Source organism: Mya arenaria, chromosome 5, assembly GCF_026914265.1.
Source record: "Mya arenaria isolate MELC-2E11 chromosome 5, ASM2691426v1".
In the NCBI taxonomy this organism is placed as follows: Eukaryota; Metazoa; Mollusca; class Bivalvia; order Myida; family Myidae; genus Mya; species Mya arenaria.
The window spans coordinates 74,209,728-74,235,290 of record NC_069126.1 but is presented as its reverse complement, the minus strand read 5'-3'; the positions used below and the strand labels follow the sequence as shown (position 1 = coordinate 74,235,290).

The window sequence follows — 25,563 nt, the reverse complement described above, 5'->3', positions numbered from 1 at the left end:
GATTGTAAGGTTTTAGGATCATTTGCAAAAACTGCCGCGTCATCAGCGAATAATAACATGAATATTTTCAGGTCATCAATTTCCAATATGCCATTTAAGTTGCTATTTATACTTTCTAAGATATCGTTTAGAAAGAAGAGACACAAAATGCTACTAGCCGGGTCCCCTTGTTTGACGCCTGTGTTAGAATTAATTGGAGGATGCCTTTCATTTCTGTATCTTATGTATGATTTGACAACAGAATACATAGATTGTAGGCTTTTCACAAATTTTGTACTTATATTCGAAGACAAGAGTTTTCTCCACAATAAAACCCTATCAATCCGGTCAAACATTTTCTCCCAGTCTAAAAATGCAACATATAATTTATTCTTATTCGCAAGAGATTTTGTGATAAAGGCGTGTAATACAAATATGCAGTCAATTGTCGATTTATTTTTTTGGAAACCGAACTGGTTGTCAATAAGTGTATTATGTTTATCCGACCATTTTATTAGTCGATTTACAAGTAATTTTAAGTATATTTTCGATAATATGATATTGAGCGTAAAACCTCGAAAATTCTTAGCCTCATGAGCGCCGCCTTTTAATATTGGGATTATAATACCTTCTGCCCAATTCCTGGGGAATACACCATCATTGAATAATTTATTATAGAATCTTACTAAAAATAGCGAAATTATGTCAAAAGATTTTTTTAAATATTTCGGCAATAAGTAAATCACTTCCGGGACTTTTTGAATTACTCTGTGCAAAGACAGCGTCCTTTACTTCTGATTCTGTAAACTCAATATCTAAATCATCATCGTAAATAGTTGTATTTGTGGACGTCGTATAATTTGTATTATTGGTTACATGTACCCCATATAAACTATCAAAATGATCATACATATTATCTAGTGTGACTCAAGTTTGGTCACTATCCTTTTGTTTATATTGTTTATTTATATTTGTAATATTTTTCAAAAATGACTTTGAATCTTTCTTTGCAAGTTTACTGATACGATTGCCCTCAGTAATAAATTGCCTTTTTTGTTTACGTTTGATATTATTATATGTTCGTTTATTATTCAGAAATTCCATTTTATTTTCATCATTCCGATTGTGTAAAAACTTATTTCTATATATATTAAATTCTTTGCGCGCCTCATAGCACCCCTTATTAAACCATATTTTCTTTTTAATATTATTTGTACTCAGATTTGATTGTTTATGAACATTTTTTGGCTTTCCAAATACATCAAGAGCACTTTCTTGCATAAGTACGGTAAATGACGTAACCGTTTCATCAATGGACCTATTATGTAAATTAGCAGTCACCTGGTCAAGTACTGGCCTTTTACCCAATAATTGGTCCCGAAATACATCGACGCGTGAATTATCCCATTTGATAGTAATTTCGGGGGCGGAGTTATTATTTTGATGATTTAATACGACTGGCGGTTTACGTACGAGATGGAAATTGATCGGTGAGTGATCTGACAACTCATTAGGGATCAATATTTCAAACAATTAAACTATTTCGAAATCAGATTGATTCAATATTAAGTAATCTACCAAACTTGAACCGTTAGTGTTTATAAATGTAAACTCGCCAATATCAGAATCTTTATATAATCGACCATTAGCGATTAAAATATGTGTTGACTTACATAATTGTAAAAGTCTTTTGCCATTCGTATCTAGCACAAGGTCCTTGTTTTTTCTAGGTTTATTATAAATATTAGATTGTAAATCTAGGTCATTATCGAGAAATCGGTCAAATACAATATAATCCAATTCATTTGAGGTCCTACTATTTAAATCTCCAGTTATAAAAATCTTTCCCTGCGATTTAGTGTCTACTTCTATTTCTTCAAACATATCACTATTTTTTAACACTTCACAAATTTTTATCCAGACTATTCCACATTGTTGTTTTTCTATAAAACTAATTGTCTCACTTAGTTCCGATTTATAGTAAACCGATATTCCACCAGAAAAACGACCTTTCTTAGTATTCGGTGACTTATTACCAAATAAATGATCAACACAGTAACCTTGAATATTCAAATTAAAATTATTTTTAGGTGATAACCAAGTTTCAGTGAGGATGCAAATATCATGTGGCTTTATAATATCCACAAAGTCCGGGTCCGCTAGTTTTCTACATAGTCCTTTAATGTTCCATGAAATAATATCTAAAGGCTCTTCCTGACCCCCTTATTGATGAGTTGTTTAAGGTGGGGTGTACACTTTGTTATTAATGAAAAGTTTGTCTCCAACAAATCGTACTCGGTGTCCTTTCTGTTTTTCTGCGTGAAGAATAAGGTAGAGTTTCTGCCGTGCGTCGCGCCACTCCTTGGGTAGTTGGATCCCGATTCCAAGTCCACGCTTCTTCAGGTCGTCCCTTGCGGTAGCCGCCGCCTGGCGGACATGTTCACGGTCATGATAATAGTGGAACTTGACAATGATTGGGCGGGGTTTCTTTGAACTTTCAATGTTACTCAACCTGTGTGCCCGGTCAGATAAAATGTTAGAGGCGTCAATGGTCAAGACGTCTTTGATGACTTTTTTTACAAGCTTGCTGCATTCAAGACTGTCTTTGTCCATATGCTGATGGGATCGGACTCCCGGTTCCTGTTGGGCTCCACCCTCTACTACACCTTGTTGTGAACGCGCTATATTTTCTGGGATGCCGTAAAATATGAGGTTTTCTTTCATGCTACGAAATTCAGCATCCAGTATCTTTCCGTTGGCATGCTCATTGGCTATTTCTAGAGAGTTGATAGTATCATTTAGTGTTTTACAAGATGTTTTAAGATGCTTAATGTCATCTTTTGCTGTCTGGATGGAGCTTGTATGTTCTTCAAACTTGTCGCTTATGAAAGAGGAGGCAGTTTCTACATCCGCTACTCGTTTGTCGATCGAATCAACTGTGGTCTCTAAGTCGTTCAGTTTAAGGTTCATTGTGGTCACTAGCTTTTCCACATTTTCAAGTCGAGAAACACTTGATTTTATTTCTTTAATATCTTCCACAATACTAGTAGGCTCCCAAGGTGGTGTTTGGGCAGTAGGTTGCATAGTACCTTGACTGACCGGGTTGAACTGGGTTGTAAAAGAACTCGGTGGGGATTGCATGTACGGCCCACCAAACGCTAGAAAATTCATATTGCTCATGCTACGGAGTGTCGGTGAGTCAAAGACAAAATATTCAGGAGAAAATTGCTGGTGTAAATGGTTCTTTAAGCGTTTAGTTTTTGAATCCGTATCCGTGTTTTCACTCGAGGTCTTTGTGTCCGGATTTCTAAAACCAGTAAAACCAATTTTCGGCTGGTCATTGTGGTCACTCGTGCGCTGTATACATGAATCCTCAAACAATGGAGATATTTCTTTTCGCTTTTTCTTCTTATTTGAGTTTTTATTTTGAGGTTTTTGTTTCGGTGGCATGAAGAAAGTTATCCTGATAATTAATATATCCTAAGCTTAGTCCAGAAAACACTTTATTTTACATTTAATTCCAAAGAAAAAAACAACAATTGTCTTTAACTACACTTGGAAATTTAATCTAAATTAAAATATCACTTGTAATAGTTTGAAAACGTTGAATATATTGCTAAATCATAAATCGTTTAAATCTAAACCAACAAAACTATGTCAACAATTCCATGTATTTTTTGTTTTATTGTATGTTGCTTCTCGTATGAGTGGGGGTTTACTAAATTTAAACAAATAGAGTACACTTCACATTTTATAAGCGTGTTTTGGGTGACGGATCAGTTCAAATTATGTAGGCATTTATAGTGAGTTAGGAAGGTATCATATATAGATGCCAAATTGGATACAAACCTAAACATACTGAAGACAGAAAATGATAGAATACAAAATGAAGAGTAATAAGCAGTGTATTCTTGTAATAAATGTCCAATAGGCGGCTGCATAATTTGAAGAACAAGTTTAATACAAATTGGAATGGATGTTTATTCTAGTATCCACAGAGTGTGACTCAATCGTATTTAATAAGCATGTTTAAGAATATGTTGACCTACAGTTTTGTACTAGAGTTGTCACCAAATGTAATATCGAGCAATGCGTTATTTCTCTACAAAACAGTTACGTGAGCTTTTAATATGATTTTGTTTTGGATATAATACCAGAAAGTTTTCAAACTTATATATGAATAAAAATATTTGCACACTCTTTTTGCATACAGATATGCAAGTTATAGTAATGCTTAATGAAGAAATTATATTATAAGTGTTGCAATATTAGAGATTTAGCGGATGAATATTATTTTACATTTATTTCTGCATACTAGTTATTATATTGTTAGACCTAGTAAAACCTATGTTAAATTTTATAGAGCTAGTGAAGACTGAAATAAAACTATACTTAAAAATCCTAGCCTCTGTTGTAAACAAACTTTATGTAGCCGAAACAACATTTTTAATATGTTAGTATTTATTTAATAATTCGTAAAAGTATTAAAATGTAGTATATTCTATATTGTTATATTTCCTTCCTTTTATCTTAGTGGTCATAACTCAAACAGTCGCATTTCAATGTCATTCCTATTATGATAGTGACCGGTTATTAGTTCTCTCACGGTGAATGGCCATTACATGAACGTTAGAAAACATAGCTGTCAATCAAAACTGAAAATGGGTGAAAAGAGCATTACTTTTTTGCAACTATTTACAAAAAATGTGAATTTTATTGCATAACATTGCCAACTGGTGTGGACTAAGGTAAAATAGGCGATAAAGTACCACATTTCTTGTGGATATTGAAAACAGCTAATTTTCTTAATTTCAAATTTGATATGGAAGTTCCTTGGCACGGTCTCTTCTAAAACGACGTTCTTTTGTCTTGACATCTAAAAACGAATGATTTATATTGGAAATAGTTATCTGAACAGAAGTGAAAAGCCGAAGTCAGTACATTTGATTTGTGAGATAAAATGCTAAGCACGGAAAGGAAATGCGGCAAATTACAACTTGAACAAAATGTGTTACAATATACTACTAGACTTGTTTCATTGTTGTATATGATGTTATATATATATATATATATATATATATATATATATATATATATATATATATATATATATATATATATGCGGTTTTCATTGCTATATTTTGACTCAATGAAATCGTTGTGTTTTGGGTTTAGAAGACCTATAACGCAAAACATGAGTGTTTTTTGTCATGGAACTATTTAAGCTAACAATAATATCCATGCATGTATGTGTCAACAAAGGAAACAACATATGCATACACTTTGCTCTCTTATAATTCAATTTGGAAGATTACCGTTTTGAAATGACTTACATGTATTTTATCACTTTTTAAATGGACGAATTCAGGAGGGTATTGTTATATACAATAGAGAATGTTTCGAAATTGAACATCCATACATAATTGGACAGTTTCGGTGTTTCGATATCACTGAGTATGTCATGATGACTTTTGGAAATAGAATATCGTTTAAACCGGTGTTATTTGGCGTTGACAGTATTCAACTTCTTATTGATGTCTATGGACTGTTTCAATTCCGTCTGACGGTAGAATCGATTATGTCTAAATGACCCTTGGAATAACAGATCATAATCGTTATACCTGGTGCTAGGTGGCGATGACCGTGTTGCACTATTCATTGATGTCAAAAATCGGTCTCAATTAACCCGAAACTGCTATTGAAGCAGAAAATAAACAGTTACAATAAATGCAACACTGCTATCATAGCTGGCAAAGAACAGTTTCTATAGATCCGACACTGCTTTTTTAGCTGGCAATGAACATTTTAAGTCATTCCGCTACTGCTAATAAAGGTGTAAATGAACAGTTTTAGTCAATTCGACTTTGCTGTTATAGATGCCAATGAACAGTTTCCATCAATCTATTACTGCTAATAACGCTGTCAATTAACAATTTCAATCAATTCACAACTATAATAGCTGTCAATGAACAGTTTCAGTTAATCGGGATCTGCTATTATAATTTTCAATGAACAGTTTCAATCAATCCCACACAGCAATTATAGCTGTCAATAAACAGTTTCAATCAATCCCACACTGCTTATATAGCTGTCAGTTAACAGTTTCAATCAATCCGATACTGCTGTAATTTCGGTCAATGATCAGTTTCAATCAATCCGACACTGCTTAAATAGCTGTTAATGAAGAGTTTCAATAAACTCCAACAAAGCTATTATAGATGTGATGAGCAGTTTCAAACAATCCGACATTGCTCTTATAGCTGTCATTGGACGGTTTTAATCAATACGTCACACTGATATTATAAATGTCAATAAACAATTTCAGTCAATCAAACACTGCTATATTAGCTGTCAATACACAATTTCAATCAATCCGATTTCAAATTTTATGACGAAATTATTTTAATTATGACGCAGATATGACGATTGGTAAATGCGACGTATTTTTTGTTCGACAATTCCATAGAACAATGAATACAGGTAAAAGTTTAACAATGGATGGAACTCTTTGGTGAGGAAATTAAAGTACAACCGCTATAAATCCCAAGCAATTAAATGCATAGCCTTCGTGATTCGTTTCAAGCTATTATTTTCAAAGAACGATCTTGGGATGTGAAAGTTGTAAACTTGATGAAAAAATGTTGTTTAAGTAAGCATTATTACTGCACATATATGATTGATCATTATAATAATAATAATACATATGAAAATGTTTTGTTTCGAAGCAATCGGTGTGCGTACAAAATGAAATCCAGTTATTACTTTATTTTGTGTTGCTTTGGTCAGCGCGTTGCATTTATATTGTATTGTGTTACCTTTGACACTATACTACAATTGATGATTCTTTTCAGAACATCTCGTTCTCTTTTCCCTTTATATTCTGTATAAGATATATAAACATATCGCAGGATAATATATACTTCCAAGCCTCTTGGAAGCATCTTATAAGATTAATATACATATGCGCTCGAATTTGCTACTTTACACTGGTTGTGATGCTCATAGATTCAAACAATAACTGTATCGTATCTGTGAAAAGTTTTTGCATTAGGTACTCTGAATATTATTTCTCCGTCTTCAGATTGAGTTGGGATCTCTAATCATTGAAGTACTTGGGGTTAAGTTTATTATCATTTGTTTTATTATTAAGTTTACTCAAGTTAATGCATACTTTGATAATATTTACCTTTTACGTTTTTTCTTTATTCAGGATTGTTGGGATAGGAGTTAGGTTTGTGCACGTAAACTGGTTTAACCCCCCAGTAAATTTACATTTTACTGACCGTTTCAAGGCGGTACCTAACAATCCATACCTAGTTGTTTTATATAGTATATATGCACTGTGTTGTTTGTAAGGTTTTGTGCTATTGTTCAGTGTTTTTTGTTTGTGATTTTTTTGCTTTTTTGTTCTATGTCTTTGGCGTTTACCCTGTGCCAGTAAACGGGGTTTGTGTTTAAATTCTTGGCTACTGAACGTGTTTCTGTAGTTTTTCACATAATTTTTGTTTGCTTTGGCTTTATATATCTGAGGCGATATCATACAACGTATTCTTAATGTCTAAGGTATTGAAGATTGGTCAGCAGGTATTCATTTTTTTCAATGTAATATAAACTCTTGAATATCTTTTCTAATTGTAGTGAAAGGTGGAGATGCGTCTGGCTCGTGTGGGGCATTGACAATATTGAAGCCAACATTTGTAAACAGAAACGCCACTTTAAAATCATCCCTCACAACCAATGGCTCACAAACATTGACTGGAAGTATACTCCAGGGTGGGATGAACCAAGAGACTACGCAGTAGAAGGGCTGAAGGGACGTTTTCCTCAAACTGTTCAGGATGAGTCACACTATCATACTATGTTGTTCCTTGCAAAAATTCAAAATAATTTCTTGTTTAATGTAGCAATCTAAAAGATGTCACACGATCAAACACATAATAAAAATCGCATGATGTAGTCAATATTATACATTAAAACTGATTACTTGTAATATTTCCTATTTAAAGACTAACGGAAAATATGCATATATTATGTACGGTTCCATGAACGCTTAATACATATGGAGTGTTGAAACAGTTTACTTAAAAGTAACATTGTTATCAAACAAGTACAATGAAATGCATACTTTGAGCAGCAATAAGGGAAAATGTCAGTATTTTGGATTTCCATAATTGTCTTAACTATCTTTCAGTTATGAGAAACATATTTATAAAGTAATAAACGTAATTACACTACTGTTGATAAGTGCAGATTGTCGGAAGTCATGGCGGTTAGCAACGGGCAACTGATAAGTCCCGCATAATTTAGAGGCTGATTAGGCAGTCGGGTATCGACCGGCTTGTTTGAATGACAGGCCGCTTCATGTTAATTGTCTATTTCAATAAATTGTGATCATGTAGTTAAAACACTGCATCAAATGCCGGTCGCCATTTTGATTTAAAACGAAATTGAACGCTCCGCAAAACGATGATCGATAATCGCACCAGCTGCAAATCTGATGATCGCCGAGTCATCATGCTAAGAATCGCGTAGACTGAATGTACAAATGGGTAACTATATAGTAAACTATTTACTGAGAACGGTTATTGTCGAATCTCTTAGAGTTGGCATGGGTCGTGTTCTTTAAAATGATTGCTCTTGGAGTTCCTGGATGGCCCTTTCTCGTCGTGAGCTATTTCATACGTCGTGCTGACTGCTCTACTTAGGCTGATGCTACGGCTAAATGCAAGGAGGGTTATGAACAAGAGTGCGGCGGGGCAAACGCTTACGCTCGTCTGTTCATTCAATCGTCAAAGAGGCATTACTCAACAATTGTTGAAGCCAGAATAATGCGTGTACTTGACCCTTTTGTGAGTAGTGTCTCTTGCAACATATGTACTAAGCTCCATTTTGAATATATTGAGTGCTTAAGTCATGGCCGAGGTTTAATTCTTGTGCACACAGACAACGACAACGAAAACAATGTTATAATACTTGTTTCCTTCTAAACAAAAACTGAAGAGCTTATGATAGTTGTATATATACAGTACATTGTATATGTAAAACACTATGTATACCATTTTTTATTCGGATTGCCTTGGAAATAATAAAATGACGTTGACGATGACAATATTTATAATGTTATCACTGACTATTGCCAGATAACAGAGCGTCCTAGTAATCAACTACATCAAATGGTACCTGTAGCATCATCGCCAAGTTAGCGTAGATAAGTAATTGTCGGAAACAACGCTATACTATTCCATTTACTCTACATGATATCAGACATAAGGGCTATATGACTTTGAATACATTATACTCTCAACAATCGCACTATGCAAGTAAAATATCTCTCTTGTTTATGCAATCAGGACATCAATTGATGATTTAGGGACAGACATGATACAAATATCAAATACATCAGCTGTATAAGGGACATATCTCTTAATAAGAAGTGGTGGTGTGCTCGTAGCAACGCATTTGAATATTCAATCCTTGATTTTGCTATTTAAGGGGACTAGACACCAGCAGATACAATTGCAAGAAGAAGAAAAAATGTTAAACAAAACATTTATAACATTGATTCCATTGTTTACAACGCATTGACTCTTACTTTCTGATGTATCACATCACTTACGATACATGTTTCTTTCGCAGTGTTTGCGTATTTTTCAATTCGAAATTTACTTGTTTTGTCTACCACGTAAATACCAGTATATTAAAAAAACGTCGATATAAGTTTCTGTACTAATCACGTGACTTTCACGTGCTAAATATACAAACTATAAACTGGGAAACAAATAATTATGTGCTATTTTTAAACGAGTAAAATATTATTTTAATCATATAAAGTGATGTATGATCGGCCTCATACTAGCTCATATGGACAATTCTGTGCTAGTTTTGAGGAAACACTGCACTTGCCGACTTTGCCACCATCTACTTTATCCCTTTAAAGTACAAAATAAAGCAGACATTATCGTTTTAAGCAGGCCCATGTCTGATTCAAGATATATTTCCATTGAGGAAACAACGTCATTGTAGTCAGTGTCTCTATGAACATGTTTTCCAGAGGTTTTTACAGTAACAAACAATACCTTTATTAGAATCTTCGTAAAGGCGAAAATAGGCTTAGATTCTGCGACGTTTCATACCGGATTCAAACTGTTGAAGGAAAGGAAATAGACAAACACCAGCATTTCTGACGACAGACAAGAGTCGTTGTTACAGGACATTCTAATATCCGTCAGGTTTGCTAGTTAAAGCTGCGCTCTCACAGATTTACCGTTGTGACAACTTTTTTTTCATTTTTTGTCTTGGAATGAGGAAATATTTGCGTAAATATCTGCAAACCAGCGACTGCTGACAAAAATCAAATCGCAGATTTTCGTATTTAAGTTCAAAAATTGATATTTCAGGCATTTTTCTTAAACCGTTAGTAACACTTTTAGCCATAAAAAATAATTTCCGAACGATAAATATGTTAGAGTGCAGCTTTAAAATATCGCACTGAATTCCTACGCACATTGATATTTTATGAGTCGTCAATAATTCGATTGACGTGTGCTTACCGTGGGGACTTTTTATCACTACTAACACGGGACATTTATTTGACCTTTTATTTCCTACCCAAATGTGTTTGAGAGCAAAAAGATACTTATTATATTTTATAGCTGACTTAGATTCGTGTTTCATAGACATTGTTTTCTATAAATAATTTTCTGTCTATATACCATGTCGTAGAATAAAGTATAGTTACATTGAATTCTTTGTTTGATATTCATATGCATATCTATCGAATACCCAAAGAAACACAGGTAAATTTAGAGTTATTTTTATGTTAAATACCAATAGTTTGTTCATTAAACATCATACCATTAAAACAAGTGAAATGAACAGCCATTCACAAAACAAAATGTAAAATGTTACTGAATAGTAACAGTACCTATATGAGTCGGGAAAAGCACATACGTATGTAAAACATTTAATACTGTCAACAAGCCGCAAATTTGCATGAAAGTTGATGCCTTTTCAATACACTTTTATGCAAGAATCTCTTCCCACATCCTATCCTACAAACAAACGGCAGCTTTTCTGTTTCTAACACCAGATGATTGCTCGTACAGTGATCCCGTAGTGTTACAGCGGAACGAAACCTTTCATTGCATCCCGTGTATGGACAGTAAAGTACTTTTCGCTTTGCATTTTTACGCACAGTTGCTATGACTGCTTGGTGAGATTTGTCAGTGGAAGTAGCATTTTCTTCCTTCTTTCTTCGTTGCAATCTGCTAAAACCTTCAGGCGTGGTAGCAAGCGCAATGTTAGAGTTCACACTATGGGATTCATTTTCAGCGATTATTGTCTCTTTCTTAAAACAGAGCTCCGTTAGTTTAGTTTCTGTATTTTCGGAATTGGGTCCCATTTCATCGAGAGTGTACAGAAATTCATCGCCTCTCACATACCTCCAATATTCGTGAACACATATAATCGAATGCTTATTCACAATGTGATTTTCATAGTAATTTTCACTGACACACGCCCTACAAATAAGACACATTCTGTCTTCAGCATCATCACTTAGTGTGTTACTAGCTCCATCCAACATTCCATTGAACCTACATCCATTAACATATGTCCTATGAGTTAGCATTTCACTGTGAGAAAGGGTAATGTAATTACAATTCACACAAACGAAAAAACTGCTACAGATAGGATTAAAAGTTAAACTAAACAACGCATTATGTTCATGTACATGTTCTCTTATTATATCACCCACTAGACGATCGCTCGCGTAAGAAAAGAATGTACAGCCCTCGATATTACATTTGAAGAACGATGGACAAGGAGAGATATGCACTAGCTGAATATGAATTTTTAGTTTAGCTTTCGTTGAAAATGACCAGCCACAGTCGGGAAACTGACATTTCACCATGTGTCTATCGATCAGTTCATCTTGGTCATCTATAGGGTGTTCATTTATCATACATATGTGCCTTTTCCAATCAAAACTGAGAGTTTCATTGTCATTAAAATGCTGCTGAGTCTTATCAAGTAATCCATGTGCAGCATAATGTGTGCTTATAACAGGCTCAGGAAGAGTTACTGGTGGCTTGCAGTGTGTATGTAACCGTTGAAGTCCAGGAATGGTAGCATCACCTGGAAAGAATAATATGAATGTTTATGCAACTCAGTTTTTATCTGTATAAACAAAGACGCCGATTTCTTATAGGAGGACATACGTTCCAGTGACATCACTCTTTTAAATATAGTTTAAACAAGAAGCCACTAATGGCCCTTTGTCGTTCACCTAAGTAAACCCATTTGAAGTTTTTAATCACTAGAACTTGATATTTGTTCTCAATTTGTACATATGGCCCAACTTTCAAAACTGTACATTAAAAAATGAGAAAGTATATCAAAAGGTCATCTGACAATGTAAATATTGACATTTGTTTTCAAAACTGTACGCATGCTCGAAATTTCATTACAGAAGCTTCAAAGGTCATCCAAGTACACCATTGGAATTTGTTTTCAAATCTGTACACATGGTCAAATGTCATAGCTGCAGATTCCCCAAAACAAAAGTAGGTCAAATGGTCACGGTCAAGGTAATCCGAGAATAACATTAAAATTTGTTTTCAAAACTGAACACTGTCAAAATTTCATTACTGCAGCTTGAAAAATAACAAAGTAGGTCAAAGGTAACTGTCCATGTCATCCAAGGACAGCGTCGATATTTGTTTAAAAAACTGTACACATTCATTTAAGTAGCTTCAAAAATAATAAGTAGGTCAGAAGGTCCGGTCAAAGTCATCAAAGGACAACATTGATATTTGTTTTCAAATTTATGAGCATGGTCATTTTTTTTTGTAACGAATCTCAGGACAATTATCTAATAGAGTGTGTTATGCTTTGATGTCAACATTGTAAATAAAAGTACCAAAATGTAAAAGAAAATATGTGTCGGAGCCCGGGTTAGAACCCGCGTCGCCAAAATTGATGTCAGGCGTTTTCCCTACTGAGCTATCAAGGCTTAAATTATAGGGTGACATAAATTAAGCTATAAACCTACCTCGGTAATATCACGTGATAACGCCGACTAGCAAATCACGCATAAGGAATGAATTCTACCCGGAAGACATACCCAGTAACTTTTTTTAATGGAAAAATACGAAATAACTGCTAAACTTAAATAAATTGTAATTAAATAAATTGTAAACTATGTGGTACTTCAATAATTAAGTTTCAATGCATTGAACACATCGATGCCAAGTTTGTCATTTTTCGACAATTGTATTTTTTTTAGCTATTTTTTCATCTGTGAGACAGTCCCTTTTAAAAAGTATGACAAAATGGTCACAGTCAATACCATCCAAGGATATCATTGATACTTGTTTTGAAAACTGTACACATGGTCAAAATTCCATTGCTGCAGGTTAAAGTTTAACAAAGTAGGTCAAAAGGTCACAGTCAGTGTCATCCAAGTACAACATTGAGATATGTTTACAAAATTGTACATGTGGTCAAAATTGCATAGCTGTAGCTTTAAAAAAAGAAAGTAGGTCAAAAGGTCATAGACAATGTCATCAGTGGACTACACTGATATGTGTTTTCAAACTCTATTAAACAAGTTCAAATTTCATTGCTGTTATTTAAAAACAGAAAATTGGTGAAAAGGTAAAAGTCAAGGTCATCCAAGGATAACATTGCTATTTGTTTTTAAAACTACATATGGTTCATATTTCATTGCTGTAACTTCAAAATGAAGTAGGTCAAAAGGTAACAGTCAATGTCATCCTAGGACAACATTGATATTTGTTTTCAAAACTCCACAGTTGGTCAAAATTTCATAACTATAGCTTAAAAAGAAAGTAGGCCAAAAGGTCACAGACAAGGTCATCCAAGCACAGTTCTATTTGTTTTCAGAATTGTAAACATGATAAATCCTTGATGAACAATCCTTGATAAACATACCCAGTTTTGTACTGTTTGTGGAGTTTTGTGCTGTTCTTCATGTTTCTTGTTTGTGATTTTTTGTTTTTATGTTCTATGTCCTTGACTTTTACCCAGTGCCATAAAACCGGGTTTATGTGAAAAGTTTTTACTTCTCAGCTTGTTGCTGTAGCTTGTCGTATAAATAATGGTCCTAACTTCAAAAATAAGAAAGAAGGTCGAAAGGGGTGGGACCGGCTTATAATTTACCCCAGGGGCATAATTTGCACATGCTACTATGTGATGCTAGTTACATGTACACATTATTAAAGGTCTGGGTTTAGTGGTTTCAGACAAAAAGATTTTTATGAATTCACTGCATAAGTCCACAGAAAACCCCGGGGAGTGGCCAGATTTGACCACTAGGGCATAATTTGATGTTCACAAGCAATTGTCTTAAGTGCACCTTCCAATAAAATCAATAAACTGCCATAAACTCTCAGGAGTTGATAGAATTACACATATTGATAAGATTAACATTCTCTCAACTTACACAATATAATACATGAATTAAATAATTGTTCATAGCAGATGTATTAACTATCAATGCAAATTATTAGATTGTAGCTAACAATGGTCTAGTTCAAAGGAAAAATCTGATTAATAAATTCATTATTAAGGAAAAGATAATCTAGAAATTAAGAAATATAATAATTAGGTTAACCTATAAACCTATAAAAAGAACAATACTTACTTTAAAAGTGACTATTTTTTAGATTTAATAAAATATAACATATATTCCCTTGTTTCTTTAAATCGCCAATTATTCAATGGCCAAAACAAAGAAAGAAAATATAGCTAGACTTGCTGCCCTTGCTTCCAGAGTGAACTTTACATAACTATCACATATTTATAAAATGTGATTATAGTGAACTTGTAACCCATGGCCTTTTTTGGGGGGGGGAGGGGGGCAACTTTGAGCTTATCATGAGTCTGAAAAAGTCTGAATTGTTAAGTTTTCGAATTCTTGGCTTATCCATGTATTTTTCATTGTAATATTAGTATGGAAATTTAGCCTATAAATACATATGTATTGTGTAACCTGATAATTACCTCTGTCATCTACATTTGCTTCAGCTATGTCGTTTTCTTCACCAACTGCTGGAATGACTGACACTACCTCATCTTCTCCATCTCTATAAGGTTCACTTTGTCTTATTACCCAATCAATTTGGTGTTTATCCATCGTGCCATTTACAATGTTAGTGTCATCAAGCTCTATCTTAATTTCAGTTCTATGGCAAATGTTATCCAGCTGCAACTCTGAACAACCCTGAAGTGGTTTTTCAGTTGCATGATGACAGTTATCCAGATGCAACTCTGCACTACCATGAAGTTTTTTTTCAGTAGTATGATAGCTGTTATCTAACTGTTCCTCTGAACTAGCCTGGCTAGGGTTTCCATTCTCAATTGGTTCCGATTTAATCCTAACACATAGGTTATCAGTTTCATAGTTTGGGTTTTTGTACTCAATTACATTATCTGTTTCTCTGCTTAAACACAGTTTTGGAGTGTCTACATACATGTATGTGTTACCTCCAACTTCCTTGCCCAAAAAATGGTCATCATATTTGGACTGATGTGCGGAGTTGAACTCTGAATCATCCAATATTTCTGTTTTAACAACTATTTGATTGTCTGAAAATGGTATTACCTCGCCTTTATCTTCTAGCGAGAATCCTGTGATACTGGTATTGGTGTTTACAATATTGATTCTAATATTTTCATATTTAATACGGTTTCTGTCTTTATCTTCGTTTAAGATTTCATTGCCTTCATTGATACTTTTTTGTATTCCTTTTACATTGCTGACTTCTTCTGCATCACTCTCATTATCATCATCATATCTTTCTATTGTAATACCCAACTTTTTCCATAGTTCACTGTTTTCATTGCATTCACGGCTATGGTTTATGTCCGCTGCATTAGGAATGGCAGTTGTACCTTTTATGTCTGCAAAAACAAGAACAATGCTTTTTTCATTGTAGGGTGAATGTACCACAATTATCCATTCTTCACCATTCAAAATAGAATTGAATATATTTTTAAAACCTCTCAATAAGCATTTAACTAAAATGAATATCTGAAAAATGGAATAACATCAGGATTAACACAGTTCAGCGAATTTTAAAAACACCTGTTTGAGCCCCCCAACCCCAGCCCTCGACAATAAAAAACAAGAATAGAAGGTAAATCACCAAAAACATGTGGTACTTTTTGTTTATTTATATCATATCGACATCAATTTACACTCATTTTATAAATATATGCTAACCCAATGAAAACATATCATCATTACCTTCAAGATACTCAATAATGGGCTCATCTCGGCTCTGTTGGGCCGGCACGGAACGTCGCTTCCGCTTTTTTATTGGTCGTATCCGCCCAATCCGCTTCCTGCTCCTGGTGTAAGGCATGCTGCTGCTGAATCCAAGTCACATTTCTGAAAACAACAAAAAGTTTATATTTAATTGATATTGTCCTTGTTATATTAATGGACATATTTTTTTTAAAAAGCGTTTGTAGTGTACATGAGTGTAGTTTATGCATATGCAGGCCTATAGTAAAGCTTATTATACTTTCTTAATTTCCTATCATCATTTTCCCAGTATTTTGAACAGCTATTTTGCACAACTGTAAAAATGAACATATTCCAAAAGTATTAATTTTACATTCGAAGTTATAAAACCCAATATTTTTCATAACCAGAAGTGATTTTTTGTCAGATTTGTCAGACACTTCAAGATTTTTAGATATGGCAATTATAGTGTCCATGATGTTAACAAATTCTGTTTTCTATTAATATAAATTCAAAATGATAACAAGAAATGACACAGTAAGTGACAAATGGCCCCGAAGTTCCATCCAGTTCAATATATTATGCCAACATTCAGGAAGAGCTATCAAAAACAAAAATCTTATTCCGGCCCCCATGATCATTGGCGTCAAATGTGGAGGTGTGACGCAGTTTAGAGATAGGGACATGGGTCTTGCATCTGACACATCAATCGTTTGTACAGAAGACATGTGCCAATTCATTTAAAAATCACTCTATGCTTGACAAAGTTACAGCCCATACACCACCAATTATACTGGTTATTCATTTATGCAGGATTCCATAATAAAGAAATGGTTTGTGTGACCTTGACCTTTTTGAGGAAGGGTTAAACCGGGTTTATGTTTAAACTTTTTGCTACTGAGCTTGTTTCTGCAGCTCTTTGCGTGAATATTGCATGCGGCACATGGCTTTATATTATCTTTGTGCATATACACAGAATTAAACTCCAAGTGTGACTTTGAACTATGAAGTAGTCATTGGTCTTGCACACTGCATGTTGCTCATTTATTTTGAAAATCCTTCCTTGCATGACAAAGTTATACAGTCCAAACATGACTGAATATACTGTGTTTGAATAAAAGCATCATGATTTTTAGATTATAACTGATTTTCAAAAGTTCAAACATGTACATCAACAAAAAGAAGATGAAAAAACAATGATCCATATTAGGAAGCATTATACCACTACCACTAGAGAAGTTCTGACATCACTGAGTACCATAATTTAAACTAATTTTAACAACAAACGCATAGAAACTTGTGATATATTAAGGTATTAAAACCTAAAGTTATGAGATGGTACAACTGTGGTTTAATTTATAGTCATGTGATATAAAGTGAGGGAAAAAATCCTCTTTGAGAAGTCACTACCCATGTTATTTGCCATTTAAGATAATCCTTGGTTTTTCTTTACATTTAAAACTTCATTATTTACAAGTGTAAATCATTGCAAAGTAAAACAATGTTGGATTTGAAGTTCCATTGAAAATTTTAGAGCTATATGAAAGTAGCCATCACCCAGTCACAATAAAGCAATGTTGATTTTTAATAATTTTCAAACAAAATGTATTTTAATTGTCTGTCTTAAAAATACACTCTCACAAATTGAACGTTTTCACAACTTTTTTGTTTTTTGTCTTGGAATGAGCAAATTTTTGCATAAATATCTTCAAACCAGTGATACAAGACTGATGACAAAAGATGAGATCGCAGATTTTCATATTTCCACTCCAAAATTGATGTGTTATGCATTTTTCTTAAAGCGTTAGTAATGGTTTAAGCCATAAAACATTAAATTTGGAATGTTCACATGTTCTTAACACGAAGTTTAGTGTGCACATGATGAACAAAACTCAAATTAATCACAGGAAACCAAATCTCTACTTTTAGCAATGGTGAATAGACCTTATAGGCCTGATAGAATGGACCCAAAAGCAATCCACATGTTGTTACTGTACACAAAATTCAAAGTTATTGGCTAAAAAATAAATAACATGAATTATTCGTAGTGCATGTGCATTTCTGCAGCTATTGCATTCTGAACAAGATCACAATTATACACTGATTTTTCACACACCACTGTAAATTTGTCAAACTTGCCATTTTATGTGTGGGCAGTCATCAACCGAAATAAATTGCTTGATGCCAATGATGTGGAAAGAAATGATAAACAAAACAAAACTTGTTGAATGACTTAAACCAATTTAAGTAGTGCATTTTATTCATGAACAATGTATAGAGTAAGGTTGGAGTTAAAACAAATAATTCTTCATTGAACTGGATATTATTTGTTTACAGCATTGCACACATGATTTTATTAAGGGAAACTCATATTTTGGATTTTTTGCAAACCTGTGTCCGAGGGCTATCTCATTCATATTTTTATCGATAACTCAGCACTGTGGTGGTTTAAGTCATTCAAAGGTGTTTTGTTTTATGATATTTGTTACTTTATAAATAAACACCCATTATTTTAACTCATATACATTCTTTATGTTATTATTTAAAAAAAAAAAAAAAATTAAATAATTTGTGTTGTTTCCCTATTCTCTTGATTTTTTTACCCTTTATATATATTTATATTAGGAATGCAAACGATTATTCGAATATATATTCGAATATTCAATCAAACGTTTGGTATTTGATTGTCAAAATGGGTATTTGAATATTCGATAATTTGTTGTTAAATAAATTTAATAATAAACCTTTTGCCTACAACTCTGTTGTTGTGTTTCAGTGCGTTTGTCTTGTTTTTAACAATGATTGGCCTCTAATGCCAGGTGTGAATGTGATGACAATACACTAAACACGCGTCATATGGCATTTAGGGACATATTGTCGGGTACTATAAAAAGCCCCCATAATTTTACAATAACTGGCTATAAGACAGGTGATACAAAAAAATCAATTATGTTCAGTAAATTTAAATGCCTTTGCCAATTAAGGAAGAGACTAGTTCCCGTGAAGTTTTTTTATTTATTGTTTTTATTAAGTAAAGGTCAATCCCAGAACGAGGCTGCTCGTCCTACAGAAAGCCTCCAAGGGCGCATAACGCCATTTGACCAGAAATCCATCACATTCACATTGTTTACAAATATGAAGGCAGAAGAATAAAAATAGTTTATTCTTTGTACATAGTGTATTACTTTTTGTCTTTTAGAAATGAGGAATTTTAGAGGCTCATTTGATGAAATTCAGGGTGCACTGCTAGAAGTGGTTACAACAAAGTAGGGCTAATCGAATATGTTATGGTAATCCAATATTCGAATATTTGTTCGAAAGAATTACCGAATATTCGAATATCGATTTTGCCATCTGTTTGCATCCCTAATTTATATACATATATATACTGTATCCATAACAAGATATGTAACAAAGAACATGTCAATTTGCACAGAAAAGTGCAAAAAGCCAGAAGTATATGGAATACAAGAGCTGTCACAGTATGTGACGAATGCCCCCGAATGTGACATTGACCTACGAACAAGGTCAGTACATGAAAAGTTGATCTTGCCTTTACGTGTCAAATACATATGGCAAGTTATTTTAAATGCCTCTGAACATAAAAAAAATACCACCCATACTTGACAACCTACACTGTTATGTCCTTATATTCAGAATTCCCTTGTGAATAAACGCTTAGTGTATCTTTCACCTTAGAGGTAGGGACATGGGTCTTGTACACGACACGTTGTCTTCGTATGTGGAACACATGTAGCAAGTGATTTTAAAATCTGTCCATACAAGGGAAAGTAACAGCCCTGACACGACAACCTATACTCTATGTCCTTATATGCAGCACTCCATTGTGAATAAACACCAAGTGTGACCTTGACCTTTGAGGTAGGGACACGGGTCTTGCACGCGACACGTTGTCTTGGTATGTGGAACACATGTGTCAAGTTTTTTTAAAATCTGTCCATACAAGGGAAAGTTACAGCCCGGACACGACAACCTGTACTCTATGTCCTTATATGCAGCACTCCATTGTGAATAAACACTATGTGTGACCTTGACCTTTGAGGCAGGGACACGGGTCTTGCACGCGACACGTCGTCTTGGTATGTGGAACACATGTGGCAAGTTATTTTAAAATCTGTCCAAACAAGAGAAAGTTACAGCCCGGACACGACAACCTATACTCTATGTCCTTATATGCAGCACTCCATTGTGAATAAACACTAAGTGTGACCTTGACCTTTGAGGTAGGGACACAGGTCTTGCAGGCGACACGTTGTCTTGGTATGTGGAACACATGTGGCAAGTTATTTTAAAATCTGTCCATACAAGGGAAAGTTACGGCCCGGACACGACAACCTATACTCTATGTCGTTATATGCAGCACTCCATTGTAAATAAACTCTAAGTGTGACCTTGACCTTTGAGGTAGGGACACGGGTTTTGCACGCGACACGTCGTCTTGATATGTGGAACACATTTGGCAAGTTATTTTAAAATCTGTCCATACAAGGGAAAGTTACAGCCCGGACACGACAACCTATACTCTATGTCCTTTTATGCAGCACTCCATTGTAAATAAACACTAAGTGTGACCTTGACCTTTGAGGTAGGGACACGGGTCTTGCACGCGACACATCGTATTGGTATGTGAAACACATGTGGCAAGTTATTTTAAAATCTGTCCATACAAGGGAAAGTTACAGCCCGGACACGACAACCTATACTCTATGTCCTTATATGCAGCACTCCATTGTGAATAAACACTAAGTGTGACCTTGACCTTTGAGGTAGGGACACGGGTCTTGCACGCGACACGTCGTCTTGGTATGTGTTCCACATGTGGCAAGTTATTTTAAAATCTGTGCATACAAGAGAAAAATTTACAGCCCGGACACGACAACCTATACTCTATGTCGTTATATGCAGCACTCCATTGTGAATAAACACTAAGTGTGACCTTGACCTTTGAGGTAGGGACACGAGTCTTGCACGCCACACGTCGTCTTGGTATGTGGAACACATGTGGCAAGTTATTTTAAAATCTGTCCATACAAGGGAAAGTTACAGAGCCGGACGGACGGACGGACGGACATACGGACAGACGGACGGTGCGATTTTAATATGCCCACCTTCGGGGGCATAAAAAACAAGCAAAAAGCAAGGAAACCAGGGAAAAGCAATATTTTTTAGAAAAGCACAGTCATAAGCATAAAAACATCAAAAAGCTAAGCAAAATGCAAAGAATCTTTGCTTTATCAAGCTTTTGGCTTTCATGGAAGCTAAAAAGCAACCCAAAAGCACAGAAAAACTTGAAAAACAAATGATTTTTACAAAAAGCAAGGAAAACAGCGAAAGCAATGCCACCAAGACTAAAGAGCACCATTTGTCACAAAATACACCTATCTAAATTCTAGGACACCAAGTTTGGTGATAAGTGGTTGTATGTTAAGCCAAATTTAGAGAGCAGACACTGTAAATACAGTTTTTGCCAAACCAGGGTCATAACTCCGGAGTTACTAGAGCCATATGGCTGGTTTTTGTACTTGTGCAATGTATTATGCCAAAAGTCATTCTGACCAGTTCAGTGAAGATTGGACAAAGGGTCCTAAAGTGATTGAGCAGACAACTTACTGGATACCACCATACATCTTGTTTTTTTAAAATTGGCATAAAAAACATCTTAAAGCAGGTCAAACCCATGATTTGGTTATTCGATGTTTTCATGCCATTTGCCTTGCTTTACACTAATAATATTGGTTTTGACTTCAAATTATTTGCTAGTTTTCCATGAAAGGCGAAAAGCAAATTTGAGATGTATTTTTCACTTGCTTTCCGCTGATTGTGATATTATTTATTATAGAGGCTATATAGTGTGACATCTATCTCATTTGTTTTATAATTCTAATGCACTTACATGTAAGTCTAATAATTCATTAATTGAATTTCACACTATTAATTGGTGCTAGTCCAAATAATTGTAAGTTGACAGATTTTTTTACATTTTTGATTTGGCAAATCCTTCACGTACAAATTGTTTTGTACTAAAAGTGGGAAGTTATTCCGATCAGGATTCCGGGTTAAAGCATATTCAGTGCTCCAGCCAGGATTTGAAAAGGGCAGGGTGGAGTTTTGAAAAGGGCAAACTACATGAGTCGTGTAGGGGCGACTGGGGGTGGTTGTGGGAGGGGTCCACCCCTGTCACAAGGTTGTTTGTTTGTTGTTGTTGTTTTTATTTTTTTTGGGGGGGGGGGTCTCCACCTAGAATTTGATTTGTTTTCATACTCAATTTAAATCATTTTCCATGATTTCCAGACTTGAACAAAAGTTTGTTTTTTTCTCCAAATTTGGAAGGGTGTGTTTGAATATCAAAATTAAAATTTGTCTTTTTTGTCTGTGGTAGTATGATTGTACTTGTCTGGAGTCTCCTTTAGTGCAATGTCACATATTTCTCCAAAAATCGAAGACAGTTAAACATTTGAAGCAATCAAATAAATAAATACACAAAAAACAAATATGTAGGTGACGAACCTTAGTTTGGTAAGATCGGGATTGGGTACGAATGTTACATTCAGCCTGGCTGTTTTTAATTGTCTATGGTAAAATAATGTTTAATATGCTAATGTTTTAGAATAAAATGACAATAAAAATCACAGCCCTTTCTTTAAAAAATCACTTATAAAACATAGACCATTGATAAAATAACTCCGAAATTCGTTCTGACAAAATGGCGGTTTCGTCGAATTTTGACATGATCGTAACCATGATAGGTAAACACTACATAAAGCATCAGCATATATTTGTGGGTTACAATGAAATTTTCATCAAGAATATTTTACAAATAAACTTTAAAAAACATTTACTGAAATAGTGAAGTATTTGATTGTGTTAGCGCCACCTTTGTTACGTTTACAAATCGGCAGTGACCGTCTGGTTCAAATCAACAATGTTTAAATGACGATTTTCGTCAGTACAATACAATTAACAATTATTTTAAAAGATTTAATTGTGCTTGACAACATTTTTCACCATCCCTTCGCATTTTCTATCGCATTTTACGAACTTTCATCATTAAATGAACGAATTCTCAATGTATATTCTGATTGGCTGACATTCAATAGCTCCGCCTCCTGCCGATGTTTCCCTATTTGTCTCTTCTTAATTATTGGATTAGAAGATGACCGATTATGAATACACAGGTCGTCTGCTCACTACACAAATACACAATTAGCTGTCATATGACTTGGATAAGGCACATGGGAAGATGAAAGGGCAGTACGGCATATTTTAAGCAGTCAATGGGGGCATGGTGACACCTAGCGGGAACACTATTATCATAAGTATTATGTAATTTGTCTCAATTATGACAGCGGATTAAGGGCTGCCAATCTTTTATAATGATTTCAATAGTAAAAAGGGCACAAACGGGTTAATTGGTGCTAATAGAGCATTTGTGAAAAGGGCACTACTCAAAAAGGGGGCAGGGCGATAAGAAAAGGGGCCCGGGCGCTGCGCCATTGAAAAACAGGCTAGCTGGAGCACTGATATTGCATAGATCTTTAAAATATAATAAAAACAAGAAATACAAATAATAATGAGTTTGACAGGTTTTTCTTCATTTTATTCTGTCAAAATATGATATATACATGAAGGGCAAAGCTGCAGTTCACAATTTTACAACAATCAGAACATTTCGGCCATGGCCCAGTTGTTACGATTGTATTTACGAGGTCTATCTCGAAGCTTGTTGGAGGTGGCTGAGTTATTACGATTGGGTAGAGTTGTTCCGCTTGGCATAATTTTTGTTTGTGTCAGTGAACTTTCCTTTTATTGGAAAGGTAAGTAATGTGTTTTAATGCATTAAATGCTTGTTTTGTGCAAAATAGCTTTGCACTTTCATGGTAAAATATGAATATACACCTTTATTTTCCATTTTTTTCAAACACCCCCGGTTTTTGCACAAACCCGTTTAGACGTTGGGGAGAATTACACGTCTATTATTTTAGACTATAATTGGTGCATGATAATGAGCTGTACATCCCAGACTACTAGTCTAAAATAATAGACGTGTTATACGGGATTCTTCCAATCCCTAACGTCTAAACGGGAATGTGCAAAAAACGGGGGTGTTTTAAAAATATTGAAATTGTTTTAAGTGAAGTATTTTATGGTTGAAATTGATCATAAAGAGTTAAATTCATATTTTGCCATGTAAGTGAAATGTTATTTTGCACTAAACAAGCATTTAATGCATTAAAACAAGTTGTTTACCTTTCTAATAAAACAAAAGTTGACTGACACAGATAACAATTATGCGAAGGGGAACAACTCGATACAATCGTAATAACTCGGCCTCCTCCGACAAAGCTTCGAGACAGATCTCGTTATACAATCGTAACAACTCGGCCATGGCCGAAATGTTCCGAGCGATTTAAAACTGTGCCCTGAAGCCTTGCAGGTGCCCTTCATGTATATATCGTTACGTTTTGACAGAATGAAATGAAGAAAAGCCGTCAAACTCATAATTATAAGTTGGATATTTTTTGTGTGCGTACGGAACTAATATAAAATAACATTATCTGGTAATATTTCTTGTTTTTATGATATTTTATAGACGCTATATGCTTTAACCCGGAATCCTGATCGGAACAACTACCCACTTTTGATACTAAACAATTTGTACGTGAAGGATTTGCCATATCAAAAATCTAAAAAAAATCTGTCAACGTACAATTATTTGGACTACCCAGACTACATACCAAAAATAATAATTTAGACCTTTCAGCTATAATTTTACATGTCCATTTCTTGGTATTACCGTTGAATTGCTATAAGCGTCCGGAAATATTAAGCAGTGGCATGAAACACGATAAAATAGTAAAATTAATTTACCTTATTTATATTGTCAATGTTAAAGTTGGTTCTAGGGGAAGTAACTAATATATTTTTTTATACACGGAAAGGTTATACTACACTATTTTTAACGAAGTAAATGGCGGAGACTAAAGCCAACGAATTATGACTGAGAAATAATAAAATATAATAAAATTGAAGACAGTTTACAATATATTCTCTGAAAATAATATATACCAGGAACTGAGAAGGAACATATTTTAATAAATGATAAACTAACACTGGTATTTCGAAGTACTAGTTCATAAAAAATATATAAATTTGAATATATTGAACTGAAGATAACATATTGCTTGTTAAAATAAATGGTAATATATAAAATAGAAAGACATCATTTCATTGCTTTTACGGCATTGGATTAAATGACTGATTGACCGATTGATTAATGGAATGAATTAATTAGA

General features: G+C 34.3%; 1 protein-coding gene across 2 annotated transcripts; it reads right to left on the bottom strand.

The window, feature by feature from the left end:
- Positions 1-10,429: 10,429 nt before the first annotated feature.
- LOC128233843 (uncharacterized) lies at positions 10,430-25,173 on the bottom strand. 2 transcript variants are annotated; one of them, XM_052947700.1, is made up of 4 exons: positions 25,139-25,173; positions 16,250-16,393; positions 15,004-15,903; positions 10,430-12,114 (listed from the first exon to the last, which is right to left on the bottom strand). In XM_052947700.1, exons 2-4 carry the CDS (start codon positions 16,365-16,367, stop codon positions 10,952-10,954), a joined length of 2,181 nt encoding a protein of 726 aa, XP_052803660.1. In that variant the 5' UTR covers positions 16,368-16,393; positions 25,139-25,173; the 3' UTR covers positions 10,430-10,951. The 2 variants fall into 2 exon arrangements, with proteins under 2 accessions (XP_052803660.1, XP_052803661.1); XM_052947701.1 differs by having other exon boundaries at positions 25,065-25,163.
- Positions 25,174-25,563: the final 390 nt, after the last annotated feature.